We start from the raw sequence: 19,401 nt of genomic DNA on the forward strand, positions 1-19,401 counted from the left end.
GTTGTATGGTCTCTGGGGTGTTGTAGAGTCTCTGGGGTGTTGTATGGTCTCTGGGGTGTTGTATGGTCTCTGGGATGTTGTATGTGTTGTAATCCACAAGTTAGTAGGAATTATTAGCTAGAGGATCAATCCTACAACACTTAACGAATGATGATTGAAAGTACATGTAAGTAGACAGACTATGGATCACATATCTAAGAAAGGTCAATGGATTAAGACCGAAGCTGTTTAGCCAAATTAATAATTCCGGGAAAGAGGAATTATTCTTCGTCAGGCTTCTAGGAACAAGGTTACCGCTCTAGGGATAAGGTTAATCGGATTATACCTTCCTCAAGAGGCGTGGTGAAATGATTGAGGCCATGGTTGGCTGGAGTCATTCTGATTGTGGAGGTTGAACTAGCAAGTCCTTTGGATCCCCGTTTGTGGCAGCAGCGAAGTGTAGTAGACAGCTATGCGAGAGCCTGTTGTGATCTTAGTGACCAAGTTAAGTCTGCAGTATGTGAGTATTGAATGTAAGACTAACCGGGTGTGGAGCGCTGTAGTAATCATTCCGTATTAGGGACTTAGGCGGAAGTTACGAGTGTGTGTGGTGATCGCGGAGGTCAAGTGGTCTATGGGTATTGGAAGTGTATTGACCTAATAGAGTATGTTAATTAATATAGTATTATTTGTCACAGTCTATTCTTTGTAATTAAATGACAAAACCCGACGGCCTTTAAATACCTTCCGTATGTTCATTCATTGTGTTCCAGTACAAACCTAGTGGTACGCCTCAAGGGTCTGGTGTGTGTAGGAGTACACGGTGGTAGTAACGGTTGCTGAGGCAAGGTGTTATGTGTTGTGTAATCGCTGTGTTCAGAATGAACCGGGGTTCAGCGTCACGACATATGGTTTCTGGGGTGTTGTAGGGTCTCTGGGGTGTTGTAGAGTCTCTGGGGTGTTGTAGGGTCTCTAGGGTGTTGTAGAGTCTCTGGGATGTTGTAGGGTCTCTGGGGTATTGTAGAGTATGGTCTCTGGGGTGTTGTAGAGTATGGTCTCTGGGGTGTTGTATGGTCTCTGGGGTGTTGTAGAGTATGGTCTCTGGGGCGTTGTATGGTCTCTGGGGTGTTGTAGAGTATGGTCTCTGGGGTGTTGTAGAGTATGGTCTCTGGGGTGTTGTAGGGTCTCTGGGGTGTTGTATGGTCTCTGGGGTGTTGTATGGTCTCTGGGGTGTTGTAGAGTATGGTCTCTGGGGTGTTGTATTGTCTCTGGGGTGTTGTAGAGTAAGGAGAGAGGGAGAGATGGAGGAAGGGTTATGGAGGCAGGTGGGTGGGCAATAAAGATGGCAGTAAAATGTGTGTAAAAGTTAGATCTTTAGAAAAGATCTAAAGAACAGAAATAAGCTGAGAGCAAATTAGGAGATAGGGAGCAGTGAGGCTGATGACGAGTGTGAGTGAATGCTCAATCAGTTCCCACTGCTTTCATGTTGCAGAGCTGTTGCGTGTGGACAAGAGTCGAGACGCTAACCATAGTGTTCATAGTGCACACCATATGTACATGTGGTGTGCAGAGTCCGTGACGCAGTGGTAAGACACTCGCCCGGCGCTTCGCGAGTGCTTTGGCCTGATATCGTATCCTGGCCGGGGAGGATTGACCGGGCACCAATCCTTAACTGTAGCCTCTGTTCACCCAGCAATGAATGGGTACCTGTTTGCTAAACGATTTGGCGGGGTCGGTTTCCAGGGAAAATTAGGATTAAGGACATGCCCGAAGCGCTATGCTTGATGGTGGCTTTATGAGAATGCATGAACTCTTATATACATAAAAAGTAAATGAAATATGCTCTCTACCATAGAATTGTACTGAGAGCTAATATGTTCAGTGTGTGCTGAGAGCCCGTAGTTCACGCAGCATGACTATACTACCAGGCATGTTTACCGCGCGGAGGCACAGGACGCACTAACACTCACTACACACAGATATCACAATAGCGTGATGCATCAAAGGAACGAAAGAACGTAGGTTCGAATCCTCGTCACTGCCTTTGTGGATTTGTAACAGTCACTAGTTTAGGAGCTAGCATCCACCCGCTGACATTAGAAGCTACTTTGGCCAACTTTTGCCCTCAGGACACTGGCAGTCTGGCCACAGACAAGAGGCCCAGGTAACCATAGCATAGTTTTAACGTCCTCTACCTATGTGACCTCTGGCGGCCAATGAGAAGGTTAGTGTACACATGCCGTGGTGACAACGATTCTCTGATTGGTTAGACTCGAGAGACAAAGGTTGTGAGTTGGATAGTGCGTCAGTACTTCACACCACCCAAGTTATTCCCAGCCTAGGACACAGGCAGCCGTGTTCATCAGTAGTCAAAGGCCAGTAGCTAGGCCACATTGTACTAAGTCCTTATGGTATGTCAAGTTACTAATAATTCGCTGTAAATAACCTACAAATGGCACACGGTATAACTACATAAAAGAAATCAAGTGAAACTGACTGTAACGAAGAAATCGCTATGGTATAGCGAGATGGAACACGCTGTGTAAGGTGCCTTTCATCGTAATTTATCTAAGTCATTGGTATAGTAAATGTCGGCTACATAAAGGAATGAATATTGTCTGGTAACTGAGAGTGCAGAAGTAGGTGAAGTGCTTTGGAGTAACTCGTAGAGATGAAACATTTTAGTCACCATTATAGTCTTTACTCGGGATTATGTAAGTCACCCGCGTCTCAACCCGTGTAAGTGAGCCACGAGCAAACTGTGCAGCCAAACTACGTGTGATTCAGAGTCCAGCCCGCACCAGATTCGTCCAGAATCGTCACGCCGCTGAGACTGGTGACCAAGTGATGCGTCAACTTCCCCCGCATACACCTCACATGTCACTCTGCGCGACGATGTAGTGTGAAACCCACTACCGCGAAGTGAGCGCATATTCTGCAATAAGTGTAACACGAGGTCATTTGTTGGTGAAGGTTCAGCACGAATCCTTCTGGCGAGACTCAAAGACTGACTGACTGAAGACTGGTAGACTGACGCCTGGAGACCAGCTCTAGTGTGTGTGTGTGTGTGTGTAAGGTGGGAATGTTTAAGGCTAGCCAGTTACAGTAAGCACTTGACGAGGCTCATAGAGCTGGTGACCAGGGGACTGAAGAATTGGGCGAGGATGCAGAAAACTTGAGCTAGGAACGGGAGACGAGACGGCTGAAGGTAGAACAGATCGGTGGCCCATCCACCATGGATTAGAACTTTTATCTATTACTGTTCAGTTGAGCGGTTAGTTACCTTGAGTTGCTTCCGGGGCTTAGCGTCCCCGCGGCCCGGTTGTCGACCAGGCCGCGGTGTGTTCAGTTAATGCACGCAGTTGTCACACACGGGCTTGGTTCGCAAACAGCTGGCTAGAGTTGAGAGGTGTGTCTTGTGGGTCTTCATTCTTGGTTCTTCATTCTTCTGACTTCAATCTTTTTTCTTCCTGGCTCGAGCATCGTTCTTCTTGATCTTCTTAACGGTGGTAGTCATGTTTCTTGTCAACATGGCGGCCCTATTGGTCGGGTTTGAAGGTCTGGTATGAAGTAAGAAATCCATAGAACTGTAGGCAACCTTTGGTGTAGGAGATGGTGCTCCCACAGAGACCTCCTCGTCGGACGAGGAGTCTGAAGGGTCGAGTGCTGGTGCAGTGGCTGGTGGCAGAGGCGTTGGCTGGCTCTTCTGGGTCGACGTCTCAGTCTTCTTGAGTGCCTCCCGCATGTTGGCAGAGAATTTTGGGTACCTAATATAGTAGTCAGAGTCAATAAGATCAGAGTGGAGTAGGGTCACATCACCACAGTAACAATCTGTGGCCTCTTCGAAGTGCCATTTAGTTGTCTGGCCGTGGTGGGGGTAGATGTCCCTGTAGCGGTGCCGAGGCTGGTGTGGGGAACTCCTTGCTTACGCCTCTGTGCGCCTCTGTGCCCCCGTGTACTCACCTAATTGTGCTTGCGGGGGTTGAGTTTTGTCTCTTTGGTCCTGCCTCTCAACTGTTAGTCAATTGGTGTACAGATTCCTGAGCCTACTGGGCTCTATCATATCTACTTTTGAAACTGTGTATGGAGTCAGCCTCCACCACATCACTTCCTAGTGCATTCCATTTATTAACTACTCTGACACTGAAAAAAATCTTTCTAACGTCTCTGTGGCTGATCTGGGAACTAAATTTGCACCTGTGTTCCCTTGTTCGTGTCCCACCCGCGCTGAAGAGTTTGTCTTTGTCCACTCTGTTAATTCCCCTGAGAATTTTGTGAGTGGTTATCATGTGTCCCCTTACTCTTCTGTTTTCCAGGGACGTGAGTTTCAGCTCCTTTAGCCTCTCCTCGTAGTTCACTCCTCTCAGTTCCGGGACAAGCCTGGTGGCATACCGCTGAATCTTCTCCAACTTTGTCGTGTTTTACTAGGTATGGACTCCAGGCTGGAGCTGCATACTCCAGGATTGGTCTGACATAAGTGGTATACAAAGTCCTGAACGATTCGTTACACAAGTTTCTAAAGGCAGTTCTTAAGTTGGCCAGTCTAGCATATGCCGCTGATGATATCCTTTTGATGTGGGCCTCTGGGGACAGGTTCGGTGTGATATCAACCCCCCAGATCTTTCTCTCTATTTGACTCTTGCAGGATTTCACCTCCCAGATGGTACCTTGTGTTCAGCCTCCTGCTCCCTTCGCCTAATTTCATTACTTTACACTTTCCTGAGTTGAACTTTAGCAGCTATTTCCTAGACCATTCCTCCAGTTTGTCCAGGTCATCCTGTTGTCTCTGTCTATCTTCATCCGTCTTGATTCTTCTCATAATTTTTGCATCATCAGCAAACATTTAGAGGAACGAGTCTATACCCTCCGGAAGATGGTTTACATATATTAGAAACAGGATGGGTCCAAGTACTGAGCCCTGTGGTACTCTGCTGGTGACATTTCGCCACTCAGATACCTCCCCCCCTCACCGTTACTCGCTGTTTCCTGTTGCTTAAGTACTCCCTTATCCGCTGGAGCCCCTTCCCTTTTACTCCTGCCTGTTGCTCCAACTTTTTAACAGCCTTTTATGAGGTACTGTGTCAAAGGCTTTCTGGCAGTCCAGGAAAATGCAGTCAGCCCACCCTTCTCTTTCCTGCCTAATTTTTGTTGCCTGGTCATAGAATTCTATTAAACCTGTGAGGGACAATTTACCATCTCTGAACCCATGTTGGTGGTGCGTTACAAAGTTATTTCCCTCCATTTCATGTGCAGGTTCCCTGGAGTGGGGGGTTGTTGCCCCTGCTGTGATCACTGGTGAGAGCCGAGATTTAGTTCTCGTACTGAAAAAACACGCCATGAAGCAAGACTCCGTGACGAAGGGCCCTGTGCCAGGGGGTCCCCATGCTGCCGGCTCCAGTGGAGGTGGGCCCAGTGCGGTCCAGTCCGGTGTTATGTGGACGCCCCCGTCACTCTGCGTCTGAGGAGGACAAGGCGTTGAGGATTGAGTACTGGTGGAAATATCCTCAGAGTCAATTTCCGGACAAGTATTAGACTTTCTGGACCCGTTCGCGGGTTTGGTGTTTTTTCTCTTGTTTGTTAATGTAGTTTGCCGGATCCTGATGCTTCTGTTTGTCTTCTGTGCTGTTTTGAGGTTTTCATATGACTTTTTTTGTTTGTTTTTATATTCATACTTTTATTGTTAATTGTGCTTTTTCTGTACTGTGCGTTTCTGTCTACCCTCCACCCCCCCCCCCCCCCCCCTCCTTACCGGCGAGGCAGTTGTTTACTGTGTTCAGCCGCTGGTGGTGCCAGGTGGCACAGGTCAGATGTGGCCCAATTTGTTGGTCGACTGGAGATATTTAGCCAGTGCTTTGACTATTTGGTAGTTTTCCTGTAACGAGTAGTCCTAATAATATGTGCTCGATGGTAAAGGGTATTTTAAGTGCGATAAATACTTGTTTGAAATTTACTCTGGCACTATGATGTCGGAAATAGTGAAGGAGATAGTGTTTCAGGCACCTGACAGTGGATGCAAAGTTCATTGGTTATTCTATATTTAGAGCTGTGTGCTGCCAGTTTGGTGTGTATCAGCCTTATTCTGGTCATCGTTACATCAATTTCTCTGTTTTTATATATATGACATGTTTCCATGTTTCTAATTTCTTTTTTTATGGGCCCATAGTGCCAAGGTGAGCATGACGTTCTCAATTTTGTAAAAAATCTTGGGTGATGGTATTTTTGAAGGCTCCTTTACGTGCAACATGAGGAATTGGATGACGGGTAATGTGAGGCGTGTTGTGCATCACTATGGCCAGTTGGTCTACAAGTTCATTATGAAGTATACCACAATGTGCTGGGACCGTCATACCCGTTCAATCGATGTTCACAGAGAAGTTGAAGGCACGGGTGGACAAACACTTTGCACGTTGTGGAAGAGTACATTAGTGCTTGAATCGCACTCTTGGAGTCACTACAGATTGTATATATCCCAACTGGTAATGTTGTGATTACTTGAAGAGCCAGATATAAGGCATATAATTCAGCTGCGAAAATAGATAGATGGTTTGGTAACGGCCGTCCCTGCCTGAGATGGTATTGAGGGATCCCCACAGCGCTAGTGACCGAGGGTGTTGTTCATGAGGATGAGAGATCCATCAGCGTAAGTCGCAGTGGCATTTGGGCAACAATTTGTCATTGTTGAGACAAAGACTGAGGCTATGGGTGAGTTTGGTGCAGACTTTGGAATGTTACTTCCAGTTGTATTAGTGTTTTAGGAGTTGTATAAAGCCAAGATGGAGTAAGGAGGGAGGGGGGGGCAGTAAGTTGAGTTTCAGAGTTTCAGAATAAAGTAAGGTCTAAATTGAGGTTATTTGTAGTACGTGTGAGGAAAGGTTGTGAGTGATTGGTGGGGAAGTGGGGGGGGGGGGACAGTTGGGTATTTTTTTATCTGTATGAGTGTGTCTGGTGAGCAGTGGTACAGAGTGACAGATAGTTGGCACACATTATGTCTCGTCTGGTGGCTAGGCTTGTGAGGCCCGTTTCCCCCGTGAAGGCCGAGGATAGGGGTGGAACGCATTGTGCCGCATATAAGTAATTATCAAAAGAAGGCACCAAACCGGGAAGGTTAGCGCCACATATAAGTCGCATGGCATTGAACAAATCCACAAGGGCCGTGACGAGGATTCGAACCTGCGTCCGAGAGCATCCCAGACGCTGCCTTAATCGACTGAGCTACGACATGGTCAAAAGGAGTTGAAACCAAAGTTTTACTGAACTTACTGGATCCTGCAGCCTCTCCGAGGCACAAACCAGGGTTTTACACAACTCCCCCCCCCCCCTCCCTTGTGGATTTGTTCATTTGAAACATCACGCAATTGTGATTTCTGTGTGTAATCGCATGGCATTGTTTTGAATGCCCTCAAGGCTCTGTAGGTTAGTAGGTGCAACCGACGCATATGTCTGGCACCAATAGTGTAGTTGGCCACGAATGTTGGTTGTATAGAAACGGAACAAAATTTTAGGTGTGCTCCCCAGGTGGTGCCAGTGAGGGCTTTAAGTATGGTGAGTCGGGGTTGTGTCGCCTGTTTAAGGTGTTGAATGTGTGCTGTCCAGGTAAGTGAGGGCGAGTCTAAGTGCATGCCAAGGTATTTATCTTCGTACGTGTTGGATGGGAGTGTTGTGTATTGTGAGGGTGGGTAGATGAACAAGTCTTTTGTTAGTGAAGATCTGATAACAGGTTTTAGTAGTACTAACTTGGAGGCCCCGTTGTTGTGTCCAAGCACTGAGGTGGTCAAGTGCTGTTTGCATTGTTAAGACTGTAGTAGGTAGGGCAGTGTCTGAATAATACAATCTTAAGTCGTCGTGTATGCCGAGAGGTGGACGGGATGAGTGTTAGGTAAATCGGCTAAGAATGCAGCAAAAAGGGTTGGGATTAGTATGGAGACTTGCGGGACACCCGTTCGAATAATAATGCTGTCTGAAAACCTGCCTTATATATAATCTTTGGCGGTTCTGTTCGTAAGATAGGATTGTAGCCATAGAAGTAATCTTCCCTGTACGCCTAAAGGTACAAGCTTTGCCAAGAGGCAAGTGTGAGGAATGTTATCAAAAGCTCCTCCTCCTTATATCCTACCTAGATACTATCACGATGAAGGTAGATACTATAATGATGAAGGTAGATATTATTATGATGAAGGCAGATACTATCATGATGAAGGTAGATACTATGATGATGAAGGTAGATACTATGATGATGAAGGTAGATATTATTATGATGAAGGCAGATACTATCATGATGAAGGTAGATACTATGATGATGAAGGTAGATATTATCATGATGAAGGCAGATACTATAATGATGAAGGTATATACTATAATGATGAAGGTAGATACTATAATGATGAAGGTAGATATTATTATGATGAAGGCAGATACTATCATGATGAAGGTAGATACTATGATGATGAAGGTAGATACTATGATGATGAAGGTAGATATTATTATGATGAAGGCAGATACTATCATGATGAAGGTATATACTATAATGATGAAGGTAGATACAATAATGATGAAGGTAGATATTATCATGATGAAGGTAGATATTAGCAGGATGAAGGTAGATACTATAATTATGAAGGTAGATACTATAATGATAAAGGTAGATACTATAATGATGAAGGTAGATACTATAATGATGAAGGAAGATACTTTCATGATGAAGGTAGATTTCATGACTGAGGTACATATTAACATGATCGGTCTATATATTAACATGATGGAGCTATATACTAACATGATGGAGCTATATACTAATATGATGGAGCTATATACTAACATGATGGAGCTATATATTAACATGATGGAGCTATATATTAACATGATGGAGCTATATATTAACATGATGGAGCTATATATTATCATGATGGAACTATATTAACATGATGGAACTATATATTAACATGATGGAGCTATATATTGTTATGATGGAGCAATATATTATAAAGAAGGAGCTATATATTATCATGACGGAGATATATTAACATGATGGAGCTATATATTATCATGATGGAGCTATATATTATCATGATGGAGCTATATATTATCATGACGGAGCTATATATTATCATGATGGAGCTATATATTAACATGATGGAGCTATATATTAACATGATGGAGCTATATATTATCATGATGGAACTATATTAACATGATGGAACTATATATTAACATGATGGAGCTATATATTATCATGATGGAACTATATTAACATGATGGAACTATATATTAACATGATGGAGCTATATATTAACATGATGGAGCTATATATTATCATGATGGAACTATATTAACATGATGGAACTATATATTAACATGATGGAGCTATATATTGTTATGATGGAGCAATATATTATAAAGAAGGAGCTATATACTAACATGATGGAGCTATATATTATCCTGATGGAACTATATATTATCATGATGGAGCTATATATTAACATGATGGAGCTATATATTATCATGATGGAACTATATATTAACATGATGGAGCTATATATTAACATGATGGAGCTATATATTATCATGATGGAACTATATATTAACATGATGGAACTATATATTATCATGATGGAGCTATATATTAACATGATGGAGCTATATATTATCATGACGGAGCTATATTATCATGATGGAGTTATATATTATCATGATGGAGCTATATATTATCATGACGGAGCTATATTAACATGATGGAGCTATATATTATCATGACGGAGCTATATATTATCATGACGGAGCTATATTATCATGATGGAGCTATATTATCATGATGGAGCTATATATTAACATGATGGAGCTATATATTATCATGACGGAGCTATATTATCATGATGGAGTTATATATTATCATGATGGAGCTATATATTATCATGACGGAGCTATATTAACATGATGGAGCTATATATTATCATGACGGAGCTATATTAACATGATGGAGCTATATATTATCATGATGAGGTCAGATATTAACATGATGGAGGTTGAGAGTATCATGGTGAAGGAAGGCATGATGATGGAAGGAGTGGCAACTGACCGGTGGCCTTAGCGATGGCACCAATGAAGCAGGCTGGCACCGCCATCAGGAAGCAGCCCACAGAGCCCGCGTAGGATAGCACCTCCGCCTGCCTCCTGGTCCGGGCTGACAACACACGCTGGAAGTACGCCTGCAACACCAGTACACACCTGTTACTACACCTGCAACTCCAATACACACCTGTCTCTACACCTGCAACACTAGTACACACCTGCAACACCAGTACACACCTGTCACTACACCTACAACACTAGTACACACCTGTCACTACACTTGTAACACCAGTACACACCTGTCACTACACCTACAACACTAGTACACACCTGTCACTACACCTGGAACACCAGTACACACCTGTCACTACACCTACAACACTAGTACACACCTGTCACTACACTTGTAACACCAGTACACACCTGTCACTACACCTACAACACTAGTACACACCTGTCACTACACCTGGAACACCAGTACACACCTGTCACTACACCTACAACACTAGTACACACCTGTCACTACACTTATAACACCAGTACACACCTGTCACTACACCTACAACACTAGTACACACCTGTCACTACACCTGGAACACCAGTACACACCTGTCACTACACCTACAACACTAGTACACACCTGTCACTACACCTCGAACACCAGTACACACCTGTCACTATACCTACAACACTAGTACACACCTGTCACTACACCTGCAACGCCAGTACACACCTGTCACTACACCTGCAACACCAGTACACATCTGTCACTACACCAGCAACACTAGTACACACCTGTCACTACACCTGCACCACCACTACACACCTGTCACTACACCTGCAACACCAGTACACACCTGTTACTACACCTACAACACCAGTACACACCTGTCACTACACCCGCAACACCAGTACACACCTGTCACAACACCAGAAAGGTCACCCTACACCTGCAACACTAGTACACACCTACAACACCAGTACACACCTGTCACTACACCTGCAACACCAGTACACATTTGTCCCTACACCTGCAACTAAGGTACACACCTGTCACTACACCTGCAACACCAGTACACACCTGTCACTACACCTACAACACCAGTACACACCTGTCACTACACCTGCCACTCCAATACACACCTGTCAATACACCTTCAACACCAGTACCCACCTGTCACTACACCTGCAACACCAGTACACATCTGTCACTATACCTGCAACTCCAGTACACAAGTGTCAATACACCTGCAACACCAGTACACACCTGTCACTACACCTACAACACCAGTACACACCTGTCACTACACCTGCAACTCCAATACACACCTGTCAAAACACCTGCAACACCAGTACCCACCTGTCACTACACCTGCAACACCAGTGCACATCTGTCACTACACCTGCAACTTCATTACACACGTGTCAATACACCTGCAACACCAGTACCCACACCTGTCACTACACCTGCAACACCAGTACACATCTGTCACTACACCTGTAACAACAGTACACATCTGTCACTACAACAGCAACGTTACACTACACCTGCAACACCAGTACACGTCTATCACTACATCAGTAAAGATGCACTACACCTGCAACAACAGTACACACCTGTCTCTACACCAGCAACACCAGTACACACACCTGTCACTACACCTTCATCACCAGTACACACCTGTCACTACACCTGCAACACCAATACACACCTGTCTCTACACCTGCAACACCAGAACACACCTGTCATTACACCTGCAACACCAGTACACCTGTCTCTACACCTGCAACACCAGTACACACCTGTCACTACACTTGCAACACCAGTACACACCTGTCTCTACACCTGCAACACCAATACACACCTGTCAATACACCTGCAACACCAATACACACCTGTCTCTACACCTGCAACACCAGTACACACCTGTCACTACACCTGCAACACCAGTACACACGTGTCATTACACCTGCAACACTAGTACACACTTGTCACTACACCTGCAACACCAGTACACACCTGTCACTACAATAGCAACACCAGTACACACCTGTCACTACACCTGCAACATCAGTAAATACCTGTCACTACACCTGCAACACCAGTATACACCTGTCACTACACGAGTAAGGTCACACTACGCCTGCAACACTAGTACACACCTGTCACTACACGTGCAACACCAGTATACACCTGTCACTACACGAGTAAGGTCACACTACGCCTGCAACACTAGTACACACCTGTCACTACACCTGCAACACCAGTACACACCTGTCACTACACCTGCAACACCAGTACACACCTGTCACTACACCAGTAAGGTCACACTACACCTGCAACACTAGTACACACCTATAACTAAACCTTGCAACACCAGTACACATCTGTCACTACACCAGTAAGGTCACACTACACCTGCAACACCAGTACACACCTGTCACTACACCTGCAACACTAGTACCCACACCTGTCACTATACCAGCAACACCTGTACACATCTGTCACTGCACCTGCAACACCAGTACACACCTGTCACTACTCCTGCAACACCAGTACACACCTGTCACTACACCAGCAACACTAGTAAACACCTGTCACTACACCTGCAACACCAATACACACCTGTCACTACACCTGCAACACCAGTACACACCTGTTACTACACCTGCAACACAAGTACTCACCTGTCACTACACCCGCAACACCAGTACACACCTGTCACTACACCAGAAAGGTCACTCTACACCTGCAACACTAGTACACACCTACAACACCAGTACACACCTGTCACTACACCTGCAACACCAGTACACATTTGTCACTACACCTGCAACTCAAGTACACACCTGTCACTACACCTGCAACACCAGTACACACCTGTCACTACACCTACAACACCAGTACACACCTGTCACTACACCTGCCACTCCAATACACACCTGTCAATACACCTTCAACACCAGTACCCACCTGTCACTACACCTGCAACACCAGTACACATCTGTCACTACACCTGCAACTTCATTACACACGTGTCAATACACCTGCAACACCAGTACCCACACCTGTCACTACACCTGCAACACTAGTACAGATATGTCACTACACCTGTAACAACAGTACACATCTGTCACTACAACAGCAACGTTACACTACACCTGCAACACCAGTACACGTCTATCACTACATCAGTAAAGACGCACTACACCTGCAACAACAGTACACATCTGTCACTACACCAGTAACGTCAAACTACACATGCAACACCAGTACACACCTGTCACTACACCTGCAACACTAGTACACACCTGTCACTACACAAGTAAGGTCACACAACACCTGTCACTACAACTGCAACACCAGTAGACACACCTGTCACTACACAAGTAAGGTCACACTACACCTGCAACACTAGTACACACCTGTCACTACACACGCAACACCAGTACACACCTGTCACTACACCAGCAAGACCAGTACACACCTGTCACTACACCAGTAAGGTCACACTACACCAGCAACACTAGTACACACCTGTCACTACACCTGCAACACCAGTACACATCTGTCACTACACCAGTAAGGTCACACTACACCTCCAACACCAGTATACACCTGTCACTACACCAGCAACACCACCTTGAGGTTACCTTGAGGTGCTTCCGGGGCTTAGCGTCCCCGCGGCCCGTTCGTCGACCAGGCTTCCTAAACCAGTACACACACCTGTCACTACACCTGCAACACCAGTACACACCTGTCACTACACCTGCAACTCCAGTACACACTTGTCACTACACCAGTAAGGTCTCACTACACCTGCAACACTAGTACACTCCTGCCACTACACCTGCAACACCAGTATTCACCTGTCACTACACCAGCAACACCAGTACACACCTGTCACTACACCAGTAAGGCTACACTACACCAGCAACACTGGTACACACCTGTCACTACACCTGCGACACCAGTACACATCTGTCACTACACCAGTAAGGTCACACTACACCTGCATCACTAATACTCACCCGTCACTACACTTGCAACAACAATACACACCTTTCACTACACCTGCAACAACAATACACACCTGTCACTACAACAGTAAGGTCACACTACACCTGCATCACTAGTACACACCCGTCACTACACTTGCAACAACAATACACACCTTTCACTACACCTGCAACAACAATACACACCTGTCACTACACCTGCAACACACGTACACACCTGTCACTACACCTGCAACACCAGTACACATCTGTCACTACACCAGTAAGGTCACACTACACTTGCAATACTAGAACACACCTGTCACTATCCTTCAACACAAGTACACACCTGTCACTACACCTGCAACACCAGTACACATCTGTCTCTACACCTGCAACTCCAGTACACACCTGTCACTACACCTGCAACACCAGTACACACCTGTCACTACACCTGCAATTCCAGTACACACCTGTCAATACAACTGCAACACCAGTACACACCTGTCACTACACCTGCAACACCAGTACACATCTTTCACTACACCTTCAACTCCAGTACACACGTGTCAGTACACCTGCAACACAAGTACCAATCACCAGTAAGGTCACACTACACCTGCAACACCAGTATACATCTGTCACTACACTAGTAACGTCACACTACACCTGCAACAACAGTACACATCTGTCACTCCACCAGTAACGTCACACTGCACCTGCAACACCAGTACACATCTGTCACTACACCTGCAACACCAGTACACATCTGTCACTACACCTGCAACCCCAGTACACATCTTTCACTACACCTGCAACAACAGTACACATCTGTCACTCCACCAGTAACGTCACACTACACCTGCAACACCAGTACACATCTTTCACTACACCTGCAACACCAGTACACATGTCACTACACCTGCAACACCAGTACACATCTTTCACTACACCTGCAACAACAGTACACATCTGTCACTACACCAGTAACGTCACACTACACCTGCAACAACAGTACACATCTGTCACTACACTAGTAACGTCACACTACACCTGCAACAACAGTACACATCTGTCACTCCACCAGTAACGTCACACTGCACCTGCAACACCAGTACACATCTGTCACTACACCTGCAACACCAGTACACATCTGTCACTACACCTGCAACCCCAGTACACATCTTTCACTACACCTGCAACAACAGTACACATCTGTCACTCCACCAGTAACGTCACACTACACCTGCAACACCAGTACACATCTTTCACTACACCTGCAACACCAGTACACATCTGTCACTACACCTGCAACACCAGTACACATCTTTCACTACACCTGCAACAACAGTACACATCTGTCACTACAACAGTAACGTCACACTACACCTGCAACAACAGTACACATCTGTCACTACACCAGTAACGTCACACTACACCTGCAACAACAGTACACATTTGTCACTACACCAGTAACGTCACAGTACACCTGCAACAACAGTACACATCTGTCACTACACCAGTAACGTCACACTACACCTGCAACAACAGTACACATCTGTCACTCCACCAGTAGCGTCACACTACACCTGCAACAACAGTACACATCTGTCACTCCACCAGTAGCGTCACACTACACCTGCAACAACAGTACACATCTGTCACTACACCAGTAACGTCACACTACACCTGCAACAACAGTACACATCTGTCACTACACCAGTAACGTCACACTACACCTGCAACAACAGTCACACTACACCTGCAACAACAGTACACATCTGTCACTCCACCAGTAGCGTCACACTACACCTGCAACAACAGTACACATCTGTCACTACACCAGTAACGTCACACTACACCTGCAACAACAGTACACATCTGTCACTACACCAGTAACGTCACACTACACCTGCAACAACAGTACACATCTGTCACTCCACCAGTAGCGTCACACTACACCTGCAACAACAGTACACATCTGTCACTATACCAGTAACGTCACACTACACCTGCAACAACAGTACACATCTGTCACTACTTCTGCAACTTCAGAAAAGAAGAAAAATAAAACATTCTTACAGACAGTTGCAAACACAAACCACGCCCACAAATACACCTGCACATGCAGCAACACATGTGTACCTACACACCTGCCAGGGGATGCCCCCGAAGATGAGCAGCACAGCGAAGTCCGTCCACTCGCCCCAGAGCCAGGGCGTGTCCGCGGAGATGGAGCCCAACCAGTCCGTCACGCTGGGGCTAAGGGAGCCCACGGCCTCGTTACTCATGGCGAAGGGCACCGCCAGCCACTGCAACACAGAAGACCATGCTGCTGGTCACGTCCTTAATACGTAACCTAGGAGACCATGCTGCTGGTCACGTCCTTAACACGTAACCTAGGAGACCATGTTGCTGGTCACGTCCTCAACACATAACATAGGAGACCATGTTGCTGGTCATGTCCTCAACACATAACACAGGAGACCATGTTGCTGCTCACGTCCTCAACACATAACATAGGAGACCATGTTGCTGGTCATGTCCTCAACACATAACACAGGAGACCATGCTGCTGGCCACGTCCACAACACGTAACATAGGAGACCATGCTGCTGGTCACGTCCTCAACACATAACATAGGAGACCATGTTGCTGGTCATGTCCTCAACACGTAACCTAGGAGACCATGCTGCTGGTCACGTCCTCAACACGTAACACAGGAGACCATGCTGCTGGTCACGTCCTCAACACGTAACACAGGAGACCATGCTGCTGGTCATGTCCTCAACACGTAACACAAGAGACCATGCTGCTGGTCATGTCCTCAACACGTAACACAAGAGACCATGCTGCTGGTCATGTCCTCAACACGTAACACAAGAGACCATGCTGCTGGTCACGTCCACAACACGTAACACAGGAGACCATGCTGCTGGTCACGTCCTCAACACGTAACACAGGAGACCATGCTGCTGGTCACGTCCACAACACGTAACACAGGAGACCATGCTGCTGGTCATGTCCTCAACACATAACACAGGAGACCATGCTGCTGGTCATGTCCTCAACACGTAACACAGGAGATCATGCTGCTGGTCATGTCCTCAACACATAACACAGGAGACCAGGGGCCAGATTCACGAAGGTACTTACGAAGGTTTTTCTTCTTAGCTCCGAATGTTTTCCTTCTTAGCGCCTTCGTGGCGGCTACGTCGGTATTCAGTTAGCTACACTAAATCGAAAAACTTTTGTAATTTTGGTCCGGGATCTAAGTGTGGTGTCGACCACTCGTAGCTTTACGTAAACTGGATATAACTCAATTTTTCTCTACTACATAACACTGGGATCGATTTTAAGATTTTGGAACATGAACAAAATATAGCAATTGAATCTCGTGAAGAGGAGTCCTTCGTGTTAGTTATATAAGCATTCTCTGCTTGAAACTTAAAGTAAATATGTCTTTTATGATATTAGAATTAGTTTTATAATAGCAAGATATTATACCCGTAGTTATTAAGTAAATAAACACTGGTGAACATGAAATATGAGAGAAGGTGATGAGCCCTGCCTGATGGGATCATTTACTATCACCAAATGCTCCTGTTCATCTAGTAGTAAGGGTGTACCTTAGCTATACATACCCATTTCTAATTTATTTAGTTTGGTTTTATTTTGAAATTAAATCTGGGTAAGACATAAAATAAAAATATGCTGCACAAATGGTGTTAGGTAAGGAGAAGGGTAAAAATGTCAAAAACTTTATTCATTGAATACTTAAAGCTATAATTATGACTATATGGACTATTAAAAAAGAGAGAGGGAAGTAGGGGTCCAAGACCTCTTCCTGGTACACAACTTGGGTGTGGAACAAGTAATTATCAAAAGAAGGCACCATGCCGGGAAGGCTATGTAGCAGTAAAGCAGTGAGGTGAGACAGTTACTCATTTGAGAAATGCTTATTATATTTACCTTATAAGCTGAGGCAACTTATTTTATTTGAGGAATACTCAGCTGATTCCTCTACTTTTAGCATGGAACAAATTTGTGTTCAAGACCTCTTCCTGTTACACAATTTGGATGTGTGTAACCAAACTAGGAATGCTCTACAAATCAAGGGACCCAGAATGTGGAATGACCTCCCGAATCATGTCAAAGGCTGTACCTCTCTCAACTAATTTAAAAGTAAAACCAAGTACTACCTAATTAACTCCATGTAACCTACCTTACCCCTTAAATGTCAACCCATGTCTTGCTATTTTTTAAACAATGCTGTTTGTTCACCAACATGTACAATTGCTGATTTCTGTTATGTTACCTTCCCTTTTTTTATTCCTTCTTTCAACACAATTTATACCTAATCCCGATTACTATTAAGTTTTAGTCTAAGTGTTTTTTCCTCCACACCTTGCCCGAAATGCTATGAGTATTAGTGGCTTTAGGTTTTGTATGTACTAGCTCTGTCTATAAATCCAACATTATGTTTGTAAATCAACTGTATGTACTTTTCCTGAATAAAATTTATTTATTATGATTTATTTATTAATCAATAAGTATTAAAAATAGGCACCAAGCTGGGAAGGCTATGTAGCACCATTGTGTGTAACAATAAACCAATTTTTTTTTTAACAAATAATGCACCTGTATGTTAAAACAAATCCTGTCAGCTGTAAAAATATTGATGCAGTTATTTAAATAAAAACTATAATGAAAGAAATATTACTGGTTTATTTTTATTCTATCTTCTTGTATTGTACAGTATATCCAAGGAAGTGAAAAATTGAGACATAATGCACAATTTAATGAATGATTCAAAAATGATTAGCATGGATTAGCAGTTCAAAAGAAATATGACTATGACATATCAACATGAGATCTTGATGATCTATGGTTAACATGATTTAATAAGGATAATACAGTACTTGTAATAATACAAACTATAATTTAAAATCTTTATTACTGATTTTTTTTATTAAGAAGATTAGGTATACACAGCAATGTGCTGCTGCCCTATTCTATATGGAATATTACACAGTGTAGATAAAAAACTAGCTATAAGTTTATCAAATACTCCCATCTGACAGGATGGTTAGACATACATGGAATCAAGGTACAAAATACCAGCCTCAGTACAAAAAACAAATCAACTATGACTAAACAACTCTTCACGATTTTCACAAGACGTAAGCACTGAATCATGGATACATTATAATTACTCTTACCAGTTTCTACAAGACTCCTCTCAAACAATGTATTTTTTAACATGTTTAGGTATACACAGCAATGTGCTGCTTCCCTATTCTGTATGAAGGACCACACAGTGTAGATCAAAAACCAGCTACAAGCCCATCCAACATC

At 44.4% G+C, this 19,401-nt stretch overlaps 1 protein-coding gene across 4 annotated transcripts in view; it reads right to left on the bottom strand.

Annotated features, from left to right (window-relative positions):
- LOC123761417 (high-affinity choline transporter 1) overlaps nucleotides 1–19,401 on the bottom strand; it is a 348,005-nt gene that overhangs the window by 54,589 nt on the left and 274,015 nt on the right. For all 4 annotated transcript variants that reach the window (XR_011224660.1, XM_069313210.1, XM_069313215.1 and 1 more), the window contains 2 exons: nucleotides 16,197–16,355; nucleotides 10,052–10,181 (listed from right to left, as the gene is read on the bottom strand). Coding sequence is in view for 3 of the 4 variants with exons in the window: in XM_069313210.1 (XP_069169311.1) it covers nucleotides 10,052–10,181; nucleotides 16,197–16,355 (289 nt within the window). In the remaining variant the exon portion in view is untranslated. The remainder of the gene's footprint in view (nucleotides 1–10,051; nucleotides 10,182–16,196; nucleotides 16,356–19,401) is intronic.

This window comes from Procambarus clarkii, chromosome 7 (genome assembly GCF_040958095.1).
Source record: "Procambarus clarkii isolate CNS0578487 chromosome 7, FALCON_Pclarkii_2.0, whole genome shotgun sequence".
In the NCBI taxonomy this organism is placed as follows: domain Eukaryota; kingdom Metazoa; phylum Arthropoda; class Malacostraca; order Decapoda; family Cambaridae; genus Procambarus; species Procambarus clarkii.